Source organism: Mirounga leonina, unplaced genomic scaffold, assembly GCF_011800145.1.
Source record: "Mirounga leonina isolate KUSES-001 unplaced genomic scaffold, KU_Mleo_1.0 Mir_114, whole genome shotgun sequence".
NCBI classification, from domain to species: domain Eukaryota; kingdom Metazoa; phylum Chordata; class Mammalia; order Carnivora; family Phocidae; genus Mirounga; species Mirounga leonina.
In genome coordinates, this window is record NW_023270265.1 from 19,794,402 (window position 1) to 19,812,442 (window position 18,041).

At 40.1% G+C, this 18,041-nt stretch overlaps 1 protein-coding gene across 4 annotated transcripts in view; it reads right to left on the bottom strand.

The window, feature by feature from the left end:
- Window positions 1–18,041, bottom strand: part of CPEB3 (cytoplasmic polyadenylation element binding protein 3) — a 188,748-nt gene that overhangs the window by 34,754 nt on the left and 135,953 nt on the right. For all 4 annotated transcript variants that reach the window (XM_035025066.1, XM_035025083.1, XM_035025076.1 and 1 more), the window contains one exon: window positions 10,555–10,673. In XM_035025066.1, the coding sequence (XP_034880957.1) occupies window positions 10,555–10,673 (119 nt within the window). The remainder of the gene's footprint in view (window positions 1–10,554; window positions 10,674–18,041) is intronic.

Here is an 18,041-nt window from a genome sequence, read left to right on the forward strand (position 1 = left end):
TGGGGAGTAAGAGCCCCAACATCCTGAGGGTTGGGAGTATAGGGACTTCATCAGACATGGTGAAAATTCCCTTAAATGAGCCCGACAGTGATTTCAAGACCCTTTCCTGGAGAAACCGACCACGTTTGCTTAAAAAGGTCACTCTAGAAAGAGGCACGGCCCATAGCCCTTCAGCCATGCCATGTCCTCATAGCAGGGGTTACGCAAAACCAAATGTCCATAGGGATGGACAGGTAGCATAAATTTATCAGCCACCCGGACAACAGGTGTTAGGCAGGCAATGACACACTGGAGTAAAACATTCCTTTTAAAGGAAGCAGACACTTTTCAGCTCCAGCAAGTACTTATCGTTTGTGAATATACTGTCAGATTTTTCCATTTTTCAAGAGTAGCTAGAAATTCAGATTTTTATGTGAAACTTCAAGATTTTAAAATGTTGAGAAAGAATTCAAATGTTAAAGCCACTGTACACCTAAACCAAACTAACTGCAGACCAGATCTACCCTGTGGGCCCCAGACTTGTGATCTCTGACTAGAGAGGTTTCCTTACCCCATAGCTCCCAATGGAATGTTGCCTTCCATAAGCACTCATGAGAGGAAAAACAAAAATGGTTTTTCCGTAGTTTCTTTTAAGTGTGTATTCCTATGGAAGCTCTGGTGAGGATCGTGAAACCTATTCTTTGGCTAAATTATTTGCTTCTTAATTCTTAAGAATTAATAATCTGAATTATCTGAATTTATAATCTTCTTTGCATAAGTGCTTATCTTCAAAGGCAAATCTTTTTAAGGATAAAGGCAAAAACCAAACGTAAAGGTGGTGCTATTAATATATCAATTTATGCCATATAGTGACTCTAAAAGCCTTCAAGAAACCTAAAAGAATGTAACATTAATCATATCAACAGTTAGTAATGAGAGCACTCATTTTACTTTTCAAGGTTTCCCAATGTGTGTTCTCTGAACAGCAGGTCCGTAGGCATGTTCTGCCAGACAAGCAGTGTTTAGGAAAAGTTACAGGCTATCTCTTCCTTCTTGGAGTTTCATGGCACCCATTGGTGTATATTAATCATAGGTTCTAAGAAGTTCTACAGGAAAGAAACCTGTTCAAATGTGCTTTAATCCAGCATTTCCAAAAATTTTTTTCATAACACCTATTAATATCCACACTTTGGATAATACTGCCCTATTATATTTTATTCTTAGTATGTATCAAAATATGGCATAACAAGGTTGAACCAACTGAACAAAATGGAGAAACTTCACTCCAATCAAGGCCTTTTCTCACTTATTTCCTACTATTGCTCTAAAAGGGTTGTTCTGGTAGAAATTAACTTTAAGGGGTTGGGAGTATAGTAAATATAAATAATAGCTGTTCAAAGAATTGAAAGCTTTCTGACTAAATTGCACAAAAGAGACGTTTGATTATTTTGATATCAACGAAGAATAAAATATTTAATTACAGTTCCATGTAAAAACTGAAGCTTCATCCTATTTAAAACTAAGAGTCATTAATGGGGATAAGATCAGGCCAACTGCTAGGGAAAAAAAATTAGGTAATAGAGTATGGGTCACTTATTTTGACAAGAAGCTATAGGATCATTTTCTTAAAAAATAAATTTCATTGAAAATTTGCAAAAGCCTCTAAGTAAAAACTCAATATAAAATGCATTTTTATTGTATCTTTAATAACCGGATAAGAGAAAACACATAGCTTTAATAAGAACAATTTTTTAACATGAACCTTAGGGCTTTAAATCTCCTTACATGACCAAGCCACCCTATGGCTCTATAATTCTCTGTTTAGACCACTATTTAGAATTTAGACACTTACCTACCAGTAAATAATAGTATCTTGAGCTCATTTTGAATATCTCCTATATTTCATCCTTGTCTGGTCATCTCCTTAGGTTACAAACATCCAACACATGAACGTCCTACTCATAGTGCCTTCCTTCTCATCTATTCATCTTAAGACAGCTCCACAAAGCAACCAGACTGTTCAGAGTCAACAGTGCAATCTGGTGGCCAGCTCAGGAAACTACCTGATCAAAACCCCCTTCCTGCTGTTTTCTTTCCCATGAATTTCCCATAAAGCACATGGCCTAGCCTCCCTAACCCCAATTTCCTCTTTCTTTTTTCAATACCCTTCAAACTCCTACTCAGGAGAAGGTCTCCCATTTTTCTCTCCCTAGTCATACAATCCTTTCAATCTACATGAATCACAAAAGCAATACTGCAGAACCATCAGGACTGCTCTCCCTAGCAAGCAGCAGCATCAGGGCTCTTCTGACGGCCAGGATGAGTCAGCTAAACTTAGGTGACATACAGCTGCAACAGCTCAGCTGTACTGGTAATGAACTCAGGCCCACCCCAGCTGTCAGCAATTCTATTTTAAGCATCACAGACCTCACAGAATGACCGGAGTGCCCCACAGTATCACAAATAAACTAGTTTGTGGTTTGTGAGGCATCTTTATCTCTTCCATGCTATAAGGGGTTGTTTTATTATTATTAACCACCAAAACTAACAGCCACAACAGCAATAATTGTGGTTTGGATTCTCCAAAGTACATTCATATTTGGTATCTCATTTCAACTTAGTTTCTTTTTTTAAAAATTAATTTTTGAAAGATTTTATTTATTTGTCAGAGAGAAAGAGAGAGAGAGAGCACAAGCAGGGGGAGTAGCAGGCAGAGGGAGAAGCAGGCTCTCTGCTGAGCAAGGAACCTGGTGTGGGATGGAGTCCCTGGGATCATGACCTGAGCTGAAGGCAGATACTTAACCGACTGAGCCACCCAGGCATCCCTCAACCTAATTTCTACCATATAGCTCCCTAACAAAAGGGTCAGCCAATTTCCAGGAGTTTAGATGCTACCTCATCTCAAGTGCTACTCTCCACCCAATGGAGAGGAGGAGATACCCTGAATCTCCTGGGGGAAGTGGCCAGAGAACAACCTAATAGCTCATCTGTTTCATTGCTCTTGATAAGACTTTTCTACCTGGGCTCCCCTGGGGACTCCAGTCAGAATTCCACTGGGCCTCTAAGCAAAAAACTAACTCTCATACTCAAGCTATTCCTCCCATTCCTTAGACAGAAACAGATTACAGGCCCCAGAGAGCTTCATCAAAATAGGCAGGGTTCTTCCTAGACAGGGAGCCAGAAGTAACCCTGGGAAATTCTCTCATGCCCTCCCAGAATGCTCCAGGTCCACCATCAGGGTCAGGAAACGGTCTAGGTACAAAAAGGAAACCCCTGCCATCCGTACCAAGCTGCACAGCCTGCCTGATGTATGGAAACCACAGGCTTTCAGCCCTTCAGCTACTTTTGAACAATTCAAATAGCACTCTGCATACTGTTTTTCGTAAGGGCACCCAGTACAAAAACAGAGCATGCATAAACTGTGCCCTGAAAAGGGTGATGCATAGCCTTGCTCTGTGCTTGACTTAGTAAAGCAATTATCAATTAAATGCAGTGATTAATACCCGTACTTATAACTGGAAGATTCAAGAGAATACCTTCTCTCTAAAGGCTTTCCTGACTCCCTCAGGAACACCTGACCACTTAGCCTTTGAGCCCCCACCCCACGGCCACTCCTTATAAAACTTTTATCATAGCACCTTTGACTCCTTACTTCACTTAGTATTTACATGTCTATTTCCTTCCACTGGGCTTTAGGGTCCTCTAAGGCTGAGACCATATCTCTGTGTGGGTCCCAATTGCCTGGCAAAATGCCCAACAGAGTGAGCGCTCTGTGCTCATCAGGGTTCTGGTGAATTAACAAAGGTTTTCCTGAGGGGCAGATGCTGATGCCCCAAGATGTCCAACCACTGCCCTTCTATAGCTTCCAGATCACTCTCTTCACTCCACTGAAAGCCACCTGCCAGGGATATGGAAATATAGTGTGTCTGATCACCAGTGGGTGCCCCAAGGCTTGGCCTAATCAGCGCAAATTTCTGATGCCCCCCCGGTGACCTACTCAGTGCTCATCATTGCTGCTGATACTCCTACATCATTTAGAAAACATAAGCATGATAGATGATTTCCTTTTGAAAGAAAGAAGAAACTAGCACTTTTGAAGACATACACTATACCACTGTGCTAGTCATTTTAAAACATTGTCACACTTAAATTCACCATAACTGCTATACTATAAACATTATCCCTACTTTAGAGATAAGGAAACTAAGGTTAAGAAGAGTGAAGTCAAGTCAGAACTGAAACCCAGGTTTATCTGACCCAGAGTCTATATACTCTTTCCAATGCAGTGATGTCCTGTGCTTGCAAGACTCCTTGTCCTCCAGGCTACTGGCCACCAGCCATGCTTCCCAAGAGTCACCTGAACAAGTCAAAATGCATTTTGGTTTGTGAATGATTTATTTCTCTCTTCTATCTAAATTTATTCTGCTCCTTCTCAATTAAGAAACGACTGATATAGGGCGCCTGGGTGGCTCAGATGGTTAAGCGTCTGCCTTTGGCTCAGGTCATGATCCCAGGGTCCTGGGATCGAGTCCTGCATCGGGCTCCCTGCTAGGCGGGGAGCCTGCTTCTCCCTCTGCCTCTGCCTCTCTCTCTCTCTCTCTCTCTCTGACTCTCATGAATAAATAAATAAAACATTTAAAAAAAAGAAACGACTGATATATTCTTCTTAAACCTACTAACAAAATTAGCAGTTAGAAAAGCCGAAGAAAATGATTTAGCAATTAATTGGCATTATATTCAGCTATTTTAACTTCCAGGTTCAAAGCCTCAAGCAATTGTGCTCTTGCAGCCAGACAATTTTGTCCAATGTCTACACAAATGTGTATTTTCAGCTCCATGGTACTAGGACAAGGATGTTGTTACTGGCATGCAGATCACTAAAACTCTTGAGAGTAATGTACACATAAAAGTTCAAGTTACCTAAGTTTTTCCTGGAAGAAGCCTATTCTTTGAATGAACTTCATGGAATACTAATTCCACCAAAATCTTCACAAGTATAATCCCCAAACAGGTATATCAAATGCTGGATTAAAAAATATTACACAAATTTATTTACTGCAAGACTTCTCAGAACCTTAATATATCAATTTTTCCCAAATGTTCTGGCTATGGAACCTTTAAGGAGGAGAAAATGGATATAAAATGCACAAAGTTCTCAACAAATGACATTATTGTTATGAGCAAACCTTTTGTCAATGATGCTCTCAAGAGATCAGTGTCTGATGGGACAGGTGTTCTTCAGAACACACTTTGGAAAACACTAAATATGGTCCCTTAGGGGATGGTATTAGCTATTTTGTCCACTAGAAACTATTTTAGTATATCAGAACTGCAGCATCTTTTAGACCTCCCTAGAGAGGAATAATAGGTCCAAAGACTCAAACACTAAGAAACTCTGGACTCAAATGCAAATTCAGAGAGCCGGGAAAGGAGAAGGATTTATTATGAATAATAGGTACTTCTCTCATTTCAGCGGAGAAATTCCTCCTTTGGAGAAATTCCTATGATAGAAGGTGCCCAAACCACGAATTTAGACCAAAAGGAACAAATAAATAAAGAAGATTAGAAATGCTGAAGATTTCCAAGGAGGGATATGAGAAATCCAATTTGACTGAGCCAAGATAAAATTATAGTTATTGTCTTAGGAGGTAGTAGGTGGAGAATGAAAGAGTTTAAGTAAATATACCACAAACCCAAGGGCTGAGGCCATCAATCAAGTAGCCCTGTAACTCAGCCCCCACTTATTTTCCCAATTTAATTTCCCTCTGCTCCCTTTCATACATTCGTGCTGCATCTAACCAACCTAACTAAATGTTCTCCACTCATTCTGCACAATTTCTCATCTGTGTTTATACTGTTGCCTTTCTCTGCAATGTCCATTTCCCACAGTTCCACAGCTCCACCTCTCCCCTGGTAATCTCCAAACCCTTTTCAACTTTCAAGGCCTAGTTCCAATGACACTTCATCCAAGAAGCTTTCTTTCATCACTCCAGGTATACATAAACCCTCCAAAGCACTTAATCTTCATTGTATTTGTTATTTTTCCTAATTTGACAAATATTTGAAAAACTTTTATGTGCCAGGCTCTTTAGGTTCATGTATTTATATACTTGTTTTATCTACCCATTATACTATTAACTTTCTGAACACAGGATTTTATATCTAATTCATATAACCAGCTCTAATGTCTTGCCCATAGTTGGCACTCAAACCTGGTTTAAAGGAAGAAAGGCACATTATTTTGAAAAGATGGCTGTATGTGGGCTGGAGAGAGCTGTAATAGTAGGTGTGAGTCACTACAGATGCTGTAGTGACCAGAGAAGCCTTCAGGAAAGAGATGGCATTTGGGAGGGGTCTTAAAATAAGTGTAGCAATTAGAAATTGAGACAGGAACAGAAATATTTCAGTTGACTGGAATACAGGGTTCAGAAGGAAAGCAGAAAAAAGAAAGGTTGAAAAAAACTTGAAATCAGACTGGGAAGGTCTTCAGTCCCAGGCAAAAGGATCTGGACTGTCCTTGTACCTAAAAAGGAGACTGAAAGTGCTAGACATCCCACTGATATATAAACGGGAGTAGGAAAGACCAGAATTACAGACAGATTGGACAGAATTAAAAATTAAAGAACTTAACCAGCCTCCAACTGGTTTCCAGCTTCCTTGCTCCCAACATTTTTTTTCAATTTTATGTTTTTCAAATTTTGAGTGGATGACCATGTTACCTGAACAATAACCAAACCTCAGCTTTAAATATACAGTTGCCCCTTGAACAACACAGGTTTGAAATGCACAAGTCCACTTATATGCAGATTTTTTTTGATAAATGCAGTAAAGTACACTTTTTCTCTTCCTATGATTTTCTTAGTAATGTTCTCTTTTCTCTAGCTTACTTTATTGTAAGAAATACTGTATACAGTACATATAACATACAATATGTTTAATCAAGTGTATATGTTATTGTTAAGGCTTGTGGTCAGTAGTACAGTATTGGTAGTTAAGTTTCTGGGGAGTCAAAAGTTATATGTGGATTTTTCAACTACATGGGGGTCAGCGCCCCTAATACCCCCACCCCAGCCCATTGTTCAAGGATCAACTGTATAGCAAAATCAATCTGTCATATTTCAGGATATTTATAAATTGTGATTATGCTATAAATTGTAAGGAGGAGGAAGCAGGAAACTTCTAGGATACTCCTTTCAAGGTGTCTACTATTCCACATCTCTGGCCAAAGTGTTTTAGAAGGTAAGAACCATAAACATCTCCTTCCACACCTTGCCTTGAAGGTTACTGTTTTTTGGCCCATTTCAGTTAGTCTATGGCAAGTTTCCTGCTCTATCAATTTGCTGCTGTGAACCTTCAGGTTCAGTCTTTCTATATGTTCAAAAAGTGGAGTCACTTTGACAAGAGAGACCACTGTCACAATGTCTGTCCACTTTACTGGAAGCCTGGACAAGAACACAGCTATCCTTTGGGATGCCTAGAACATCTGAGCAACGGAACTGCTCTTGCTGGAGGAGGAAAACAAAAATCACACATCTAGGAGCTTTATAATAACTCCTGCTCTTGCCAATCTGTTTACCCTTCTTTGGGACCAAGAAGTCAATTGAACAAGTTATAAATACAGTGTCTTCTGCTATCTTTCAGGATCAGACCTATACATAGGGTAGTCTGTGTGGTCATAAATGAAAGGTAATCACTGACTAAAAGTATCTCCCTAATACTATCTGAAATCCACTGATTAGGGATTTGTTTGAGTTAAAAAACAAACATGATCTTAGAAAGGGGAGAGGGGACCTTGCTATCAGGCTCTGTATTAGGAAAACAATCTGATTCACCTAATCCACACAAATGGAATGTGGGTTTGATTGGGGGGGAAGGGAGAAGGGAGAAGGTCAAAGGATAGAAAATCTGTGAGATCATTCTGGAACACTGTATATTTCCAAGGAGAAATCCAAGGAGCATCAGAAAGAACTAAACAGAATGAGAGCACTAGGATCCTGAAAGGTAGTCAAGCTAAGAAGTAGAAAAAGCAAAAAAGAGCCATAGCTCAGGAGGTTTGGTGAATGAGTTCCAAAGGTTGACTTTATCTTGAGTTATTGCCAAGGTCCTCACTTACTCCCAGTAGTTCAACTCAGCTCTCATTTTCTGTGGGAGCATCCAAAATGAGGTGGAATGTACCGAAACTTGGGTGGGGAAGTGTGGCCAAATGAGGTTGGGAGTGATAGATGTGGAGCTGAAGCCAAGAAAGAGAAGGTGTCAAAAATGGAGCCAAAAGAGCTGGAACCCAAAATGGGATCCAGTTCATCAGAATTACAGGTATTTGGGGACTTTTCTGTTTCCCATCCTAAGTTTTATTCAAATTGTTTATGCTGGAAATTCTGAGTATGCCTGGGTTAAAGAAATACGTGATCAGCAGCCACCATTCAGAATTCATCAAGCTCCAATAAAACCGCTTCACTTGAGTTCAGAAAATGAAAACTGCAATAAGGCAGAAATTCGTAGAAACACAAACAGTGGAAGTTAGTTTCCCCATAAACATTACCAAAACAGATAATTACACTAGTTAGTTTCAAAAGTCCTTCAAGCCCAAGGTAATACATGTATTTGGAGGGAAAACAATCAACATACCATGGCCATCTGCAACCACCACTGCTCATTCCCTTCTCAAGAGATGTCCAGTTCTGGTGAAGGCTTGCCCTGACAAGGCATAATATCCTCCTTCCACAGAGCCAGTGACGTGACTCTTCCAAGGTACACAAGCCCATCTGCTCATCTCCACTCTCCTCCCCTCAATTCAACTGCTTCTTAATCTACTTTGGGCATAACTATCTTAAGTGGACCTCTACCCCTCTGCCTTTTTTATGTATAAATATATTTCAAATCCTCTCCTACAGGGACAGAGGCTCTCTGGAGGCTGACCATTTACCTTTCAGACATCAGACCCTGCCGAACTGGGATCAGTCTTTCTAATCTCACACTATTCCAGAGAGATTTAGAGAAGTTACTTCAGCGTTCTCATTATTTATTCAGATGAAACACTGCATACTCCCATTCTTGTCACAAAGCACAGCCTCCCCACACTGTTTAAATTAAGATCAAAGTTAACAAAGGTTCCCTACCTTTTTCCCGACCTGTATAGCTACCTATCCAAGTCTGCTAACTGCTAAAAAAATTTGGTAATGGCCCCAGAATTTGAAAAATACAGTGGCACTGTCACACTTGCTAAAATCCTTGCTTCTTCTGCATCAGTTATTCTATGATTCAATATCCCCATTCTTTAGTAATTCCTTCTGCTTTCCGTCCTGCAGTCTTCCCCTTATAGGTGGACAAGTCCCGGCATCATTCTTTTGCAACCAACTGTAAACCCTGTTCTAGACGTCACCATTCTTTTCAGCAGACCTTACCGTGTAGATAAGCTCTAAACTTGCTCTCCTAACTATAGCACTACTGGGGACTAATAGCATCATCCAGTTATTCTTGTACAAGTCCCAAATGCTTTCACATTCATTTTCCTCTTACCTGAGCTGCTCAACATCCAGAGAGAAACCATATGCCTGTCATTTTATAGATAAGGAAACCAAAATTCTGCAAGTATTGGGTGACTCATTCTGAGCCAAGCAGATAATTTAAATGAGCTAGAGTCAAGACTTCTACTTCTGACCCCAACTCTTTCCCCATGCACATTTCTGAGAATAAACCTAATGTTTGGTGTAAGTCTGACAGGACATGCTGTAGGCCCCGTGAGAGATACCTGCGTTGGTCCCTTGGTCTGTATCACTGTTTTTACCCTATTTCCCACTCCTAGCACCAAGTCTTGATACACAAACTCACCCCCTCCTAATTTTCCTCCATCCTACTTCTACCATATTAACCAATTTCTTTTTTTACTGTTGTTCTGAATATAGTCTTGTCCCTTCTCCACTGATAACGCCTCTGTCAGGAGAAAGGAAGCAGTCTTCTTCTCTTACCCAACAACTTACTCACACCCTTTGGCTCAGAAACCACAAACTCTTAACACAAACACTGTATAAGTGTACATTTATTTATGGTTTTGGGTCCATGTTCTCTGTCCTTGCCTTCTCCTGCCCTGTTCGAAGCTATCCATTTGAGAGTGTAAGCTCCTGGCCCAGAAGGCTCTAGTTAGTCCGTTGTGGGCACCACCCAGCACAATGCCTTGCATTCACAGGAGCATAAACATTGCCAATTACCATCTTTTTAAAAAAAATAATAAATTATTCCTGTCCTTGATCTGAAATAATGACAGAAATCAGTTGCCAAAACCACTAAGAGCATTGTTTACTTCAATTCAGAGTTACTGAATAGGAATTAGCTTAAAAGAGCTGTAAAGTGAAAGACAAGGACACATTTGTTTACACGCAGTCCCAAAGGTATAAAACGAAATACAGAGTAATTTGTTATTAGTTTCTCATCCACAACAGTCCAGCTTTACTGCATAGCAAGGTCACCCTGGGTAAGAGAATCCTAGTTACCAGCATTCCCATTACAGAAAGGAGGTGATCAGCTATTCCAAATGCATATGTGCTCTAGAAACGTACCAGCTGACTGCATTTCACTTACCGGTTTATCCTTGATGGTGGGGCTTGACACGCACAGGTACAGCTTCCCGTCTTCTTCCAGGCAGGCATCTATCAATGCTTGCACTGAGCTCTCCTCCTGGAACAGCAGAAAGGCATAGCCTTGGGAGAACAAAAACAAAAGGAGGGAGAGAGAAATCAGTACATGAAACTCAAAGTACCAAATAAAAATTTACCTGTGGTTTCCCTTTGGCAAATTCTTACTAAAATCTAAGAGCTTGAAATGGGACACAGGGAAGTAATAGTCACTGAGACACTTCATATGCCATGCACTGGGTTAGGTACTCGTAGACATAATCTTGCTTAATTCTCATAATTACTCAGGGGAGCAAGTTCAGAACTTCTCTATGGAATTTCCGTGAAATACAAGCATACCTCATTTTATTGTCCTTCACTTTATTGTGCTTTGCAGATACTGCGTTTTTTACAAATTGAAAGCCTGTGGCAACACTACATCAAGTAAATCTATTGGAGCCATTTTTCCAATAGCATTTGCTTACTTTGTGTCACATTTTGGCAATTCTCACAATATTTTAAACTTTTTCATCATTATTATTATATTTGTCATGGTGATCTGTGATCAGGAATCTCTGAGATTACTATTGTGATTGTTCTGGGGAACCATGAACCGGACCCACATAAGCAAGTGAACTTCATAGATATTGTGTGTGTTGACTGCTCCACGGGCCAGCCATTCCACTGTCTCTCTCCCTCTCCGTGGGCCTCCCTATTTCCTGAGACACAACAATATTGAAAATAGGCCAATTAATAACCCTACAATGCCCTCTAAGTGTTCAAGTAAAAGGAGGAGTCGCACGTCTCTAAGTCAACAGCTAGAAATGATTAAGCATAGTGCAGAAGACATGTTGAAAGCTGAGAGAGGCTGAAGGCTGGGCCTCTTGAGCCAGTTAGTCAAGTTGCAAATGCAAAAGAAAAGTTCTTGAAGGAAATTAAAAGTGCTACTCCAGGGAACACATGAATGATAAGAAAGCAAAACAGCTTTATGGCTGGTAAGAAAAAAGTTCTAGTGGTCTAGATAGATCAAACCAGCCACAACATTCCCTTCAACCAAAGCCTTTTCCAGAGCAAGGCCCTAACTCTCTGCAATTCAATGAAGGCTGAGAGAGATGAGGAAGCTGAAGAAGAAAAGTTGTAAGCTAGCAGAGGTTGATTCATGATGTTTAAAGAAAGAAGCCATCTCCATGACATAAAAGTGCAAGGTAAAGCAGCAAGTGCTGATGTAGAAGCTGCAGCAGGTTATCAAGAAGATCTTGTTAAGGTAATTAATGAAGATGCCCCCAGTAAACAGCAGCTTTTTCAATGTAGATGAAACAGCCTTCTATTGGAAGAAGATGCCAGCTAGGACTTTTACAGCTAAAGAGGAGAGGTCAACGGCAACCTTCAAAGCTTCCAAGGACAATCTCACTCTCTTATTAGGCATTAATACAGCTGGTGACTTTATGTTGAATCCAATGCTCATTGACCATTCTGAAAATCCTACAGCCCTTAAGAATTATGATAGATTTACTTTGCCTATGCTCTATAAATGGAACCATAAAGCCTGGATGAAAGCACATCTGTTTACAAGATAGTTTATGGGATATTTTAGGCCCACTGTTGACCCTGCTCAGAAAAATAGATTCCTTTCAAAATATTACTGCTCACTGACAATGTACTAGGTCACCCAAGAACACTGATGGAGATGTACAATGAAATGAATGTTGTTTTCATGCCTGCTAACACTATGTCCATTCTGCAGCCCATGGATTTCAAGTTTTATTATTATTTTTTTAAGTTTATTTACTTATTTTAGTAGAGATCTCACACCCCGAGATCAAGAGTCGCATGTGCCTCCAACTGAAACAGCCAGGCGCCCCCCAGTCTTATTATTTAAGAAATATATTTCATAAGACTACAGCTGCCAGAGAGTCCTCTGATGGATCTGGGCAAAGTAAACTGAAAACCTTTTGGAAAAGAGCTACCATTCTAGATGTCATTAAGAACAATCATGATCACGGGAAGGGGTCAAATTATCACCATGACAGGAGTTTGGAAGAAGCTGATTCTAACTTAAGGAGAACTTTGAGGGGTTCAAGACTTAAGTGGAGGAAGTAACTGCAGATATGGCAGAAATAGCAAGAGATCTAGAATAAGTATATGGAAGATGAAGATGTAACTGAATGGCTGTAATCTCAGCCAGTTTTAATGATAAAACTTTAACAGATGAGGAGTTGTTTCTCATGGATGAGCAAATAAAACGGTTTCTTGAGATGCAATCTATTCCCAGTGAAGATGCTATGAAGACTGTTGAAATGATAACAAAAGATTTAGAATATTATATAAACTTAGCTCATAAAGCAGAGGCAGAGTTTGAAAGGATTGACCCCAATTTTGAAAGAAGTTCTACTGTGGGTAAAATGCTATCAAACAGCATTGTATGCTCCAGAGAAATGATGTGGCAAAGTTAAATGCTGTCTTACTTTAAGAAATTACCACATCCATCCCAACCTTTAACAATCCCCACCGTGATGTGTCAGCAGCCATGAACACTGAGACAAGATTCTCCCCAACAAAAAGATTACAACTCATTGAAAGCTCAGGTAGTGGTTCCATTTTTTTTTTTTTAAAGATTTTATTTATTTATTTGACAGAGAGATAGAGAGAGAGCACAAGTAGGCAGAGAGGCAGGCAGAGGGAGAGGGAGAAGCAGACTCTCCACTGAGCAGGGAGCCCGACGTGGGGCTCGATCCCAGGACCCTGGGATCAGGACCTGAGCTGAAAGCAGCCGCTTAACTGACTGAGCCACCCAGGTGCCCCAGTGGTTCCATATTTTAACAAAAAGGTAATTTTTAATTAAGGTATATACAGTTTTTTAGATATAATGCTATTGCACATTTAACAGACTACAGTATAGTGTAAACATAACTTTTAAATGCACTGGGAAACTAAAAAATTTATTTGATTCACTTTATTGAAATATTTGCTTTATTGGGGTGGTCTACAACTGCACGCACAATATCTCCATGGTATGCCTGTAGATTTGGTCATCAAGAGAGCAGGCAGATTCATCACTGGCCTGAGCCACAACAACTAGCCAAAAAACAAGCATCATCTGCCCCGCAACTTCCATCAAGCTTTAGGCTTGACACATGCTACAACATGGATGCACCTTGAAAATATTATGCTAAGTGAAAGAAGTCAGGCACAAATATTGTATGATTTCATTTATGTAAAATGCCCAGAATAGGCAAGTCTTTAGAGACAAAAAATATATTAGTGGTTGCCCAGGGTTAAGGACTGGAGGGAATAGGTACAGGGTTTCTTTTGAGGATGATGAATATTTTCTAAGATTGACTGTGGTGATGACAGTGGCATAACTCCACGAACATACTGAAAACCACTGAATTTTATACTTCAAATGGGTAAACTGTATGGTATGTGAATTATATCCCAAGAAAAGTTGTCTAAAAAAAAAAAAAAAAAGCCCAATAATAGCCTAGCCTAATGTTACTTCTGATGATGATGTCTGCTTTCTCCAAGGATACTCTCCTCTCTCATGGAAGAGTACACAACTGATAAACATGGATACTAGCTGCAGAATTTCCATAGAGACAGCCAGCTTTGCTCACTTCGGTTCAGTAAGATTTACTGAGCAACTGTTATAAGTGGGACACAACCTGTGGATTATGAGAAAACTGAGATGGAGGAGAGTACGTTCCTATTGTCAAGAGACTTATGTGGTAGAAGAAACAGACATTTAGACAATTAACTATTTGTTACAAAACTGAAGGAGATACAAGGGGACAAAAAGTGTGTTGGTAGCCCAGAGGAGCAAGGGCTCTGACTTGAGAGAATCAGCAAAGACCTCAAACAGGTCAGCAGATGTTCAAGGGACCAATTCTGGCATCTGCTGCCATATCAGCATTCATGTATGGCAGCTGGGCAAAGGCCTATCATGAGGTAGTCTAAGTTTGACTAGTCAACTATTCAACCCTTCTGCAACCCCTTTAGCTTTGCTCAGCTTCTCAGCTGTCACCTCCACTCCCAGTCCTCAAAAAATCCCATCACCAATATGGTTCTATCCTGGTACACTGCATGCCAGAAAGGTGTAAATGGTGAAGAAGAATAAGAACCTCCATATTTCAGAAGATTCTCGCACATCAAACAAAGATGTTAATCAACTGGCCTAGAAGCAAAGCTCTTGGAGTCCTGGGTAGCACATAATGACAGTAGGAGTAGATAATGAATAATGGGTACTTTTTTTTAAAGATTTTATTTATTTATTTGACAGAGAGAGACACAGAGGGAGAGGGAACAGAAGCAGGGGGAGTGGGAGAGGGAGAAGCAGGGCTCCCTCAAAGCAGGGAGCCCAATGCAGGGCTCGATCCCAGGACCCTGGGATCATGACCTGAGCCGAAGGCAGACCCTTAACGACTGAGCCACCCAGGTGTCCCTGGGTACTTTTTTAAAAAATACTTTTTCTCAACTCTTTGTCTAGTATACACAGCATCCAAGCAAAACAGTAGAAGAAAGGTTAACCACTACCATCCAAACAAATACAGCAGGAAAAAGATCAACCATTACCTGACACAAGAGTGGCCAATTCAAGAGGCAGAAGTCAACATACAGGGGATAGCACCAAGCCCAAAGGAGTGGGTATATAGATACAACAGGGAGGCTGCCTACATGGGAGGACCCAGAGCTGTTTTCTGGGCTCTCCTCCTAAGCTAGCTGGGTCAAAAGATTCAGCAGGTGGCTAGGCAAGAAAAATAAAACCTAACTGCAAAACTAGAAAAAATAACATTTCTTCATATCCTTTCTCTATTGGAAACAGTATTAAACAATCACCAAGCCCCAAGGAATCTATTAAAAATTCAGTGTTTTCATTAAACGTGAGAACATTAATTCCACTTGCCAAAGTGAATACTAGAGATGAGTGAGGTTAAAAAATGCAAATTACAAAGAGGAGGTTTCAGCATGTCCTCTCAAACCTCCTGCCTCACCACGTTAAACCCTGGTAGAGATGGCCCACAAAGGTCCTAAGACACACTCGATATCTTGTTCTTGGAGAGGACCCCATCTGTGTACATTATGCACAGGCCCATCAAAAAGGCCTGGGGAGGGGTGTCTGGGTGTCTCAGTCGGTTGATTGTCCGACTCTTGATCTTGGCTGGAGTCCTGATCTCAGGGTCATGAGTTCAGGCCCCATGTTGGGCTCCATGCTGCCATGGAGCCTACTTTAAAAAAAAAAAAAAGGCCTGGGAATGAGGCATGCTCACTGAAATGGGGCTTTCTCTAGCTCCTTGCCACCAGAAGGCCACCAGAAGGCCACCAGGCTGACTACATTTTTCTGGCACGTTGCTGCCCACCCTCTAGAATCTTCCACATCAATTCCTGCACTGAGCTCAATTTGTGCATCAGAAGAGAGGGAGAGTATCTCCCCATAGCAGCTGAGTAGCTAACACAAAAGCATGTAGATCTTCAATCAGGCCTCTCACACAGCCATAATGTTAACATTAGCAGTAGACAGAGTAAAAACAATGGGGAGTCAGAAGTAAAAGCTTGCTACAAATACTATTATCAAGAAAAATATCTACAAATCACTTCTCCTTTCCCAAGGAATGGCTCATAATACTTTACCAATTTCTTCAGGATAACTCTTTTACAGCAAATAATCTTTTATAATAAATCATCTCTACTCCCTGATCAGCAAGCTGCCACTCTCAGTAATGACAATATTCTCTTAGCATTACAGATAAGGGGCGTGACTCCAGTTCAACAATTTCCTTCAACCCTACTTCGTACCTCAGGACTTCCAACCAAAACAAAATTCACCAGAGACACCCAAAATCACTCATGAACACAACTTTATTGTACCTTCACCTACTAAAAACACCTTCTGGGGGTGCCTGGGTGGCTCAGTCGTTAAGCATCTGCCTTCGGCTCAGGTCATGATCTCAGGGTCCTGGGATCAAGCCCCACATCAGGCTCCCTGCTCTGCAGGAAGCCTGCTTCTCCCTCTCCCACTCCCCCTGCTTGTGTTCCCTCTCTCACTGTGTCTCTCTCTGTCAAGTAAATAAATAAAATCTTAAAAAAATAAAAAATAAAAAATAAAAAAATAAAAAATAAAAATAAAAACACCTTCTGACACCTCAAGGTCAACCAAACCCAGATGATAACAGAAATCAGAGTATCTAAAAACAAATCAGGAGGGAAGAATCCTTCAAATATATTTCCCTTTTGATCTTTAGAAATTTAAGGTCAAAGTAAACAAAGTAGAAAAAGATTCCTTCTAGAATAACAAGGTCAATGTGAGATAAAAATTAAATCGATTATTTACTAAAAGGCAAATTCCACATGGTACTATGAAAAGAGTTCTGGACTAGGAGTCAGAAGGTCTAGATTTAGATCCAAGTTCTAACATTTACTAGCTGTGCGTAATAATAGCTAACATTTACTGAGCATCTATCTACTATGTACCAGGCACCATTCTAAGTTCATTCATTCATCATCACACACACCCTGTGAAGCAGGCACACTTTTAGTTTCACAGTTAAAGAAATTGCACAGAGTGATTAAGCAACTTGCTCAAGGTAACCTAACAAGTGGTGGAACCATGAATTTGAATATTAACTTAAAGTTTCTGAGTCTTGGCTCTTTTCTCTGTAAAATGAAAAAAAAAAAAAAGTATTTGTCCTGATTAACTTACAGAGAGGTAGGTTATGAAATAGTACATGTAAGGGTGCTTTGTAAACTAGGTATTGTGCAAGTGTCAATTTTTCTTTCTGCATTTTCTGTGATATTTCTGCATATTTGTGTGATATATAAAATTGAGTTTTGCATACAGTCTCATAAAAGTTGGAGTTCAAATTAATGATATGCACTGTCTATGTGCATTTTCAAGTGTTTGGTGAATAAAGGGCAGTAATCTAGATACTAAAGATAAACCTTAAAGTTATTTGAATAATAGGCTGAATATTACTGTAAACAAATAATAAAGTGACTGAATATTTTGTTTTCATACATAATTAGCCATGTCTACCAGGAGAGAAAATGATCAGATGTAATATTATTTGCTGATTCTAATACATTCTTTAAATAAAAGCCTATTATTGGGGTACCTGGGTGGCTCAGTCGGTTGAACATCTGGCTCTTGACTTCAGCTCAGGTTATGATTTCAAGATGGTGGCATTGAGCCCTGTGTTGGGCTCCACGCTTAGCGGGGAGTCTGCTTGGGACTCTACCCCTCCCCCGACTCGTGCATGGGCTTTCTCGCTCTCTCTCAAATAAATAAATCTTAAAAAAAAACCAAAAACAAATAAAAGCCTATTATACTTACAAATACAGCTCCTCAGACTGTCACTATGATGGCAGGTTCTTCTATTAGTTTGAAAGGTATATAAAAAAGCTTGACCAAAAAATTATAAGCTCCCTCTGTTCTTCCTTGCCCTCTGAGCCAGTTAGAGACAA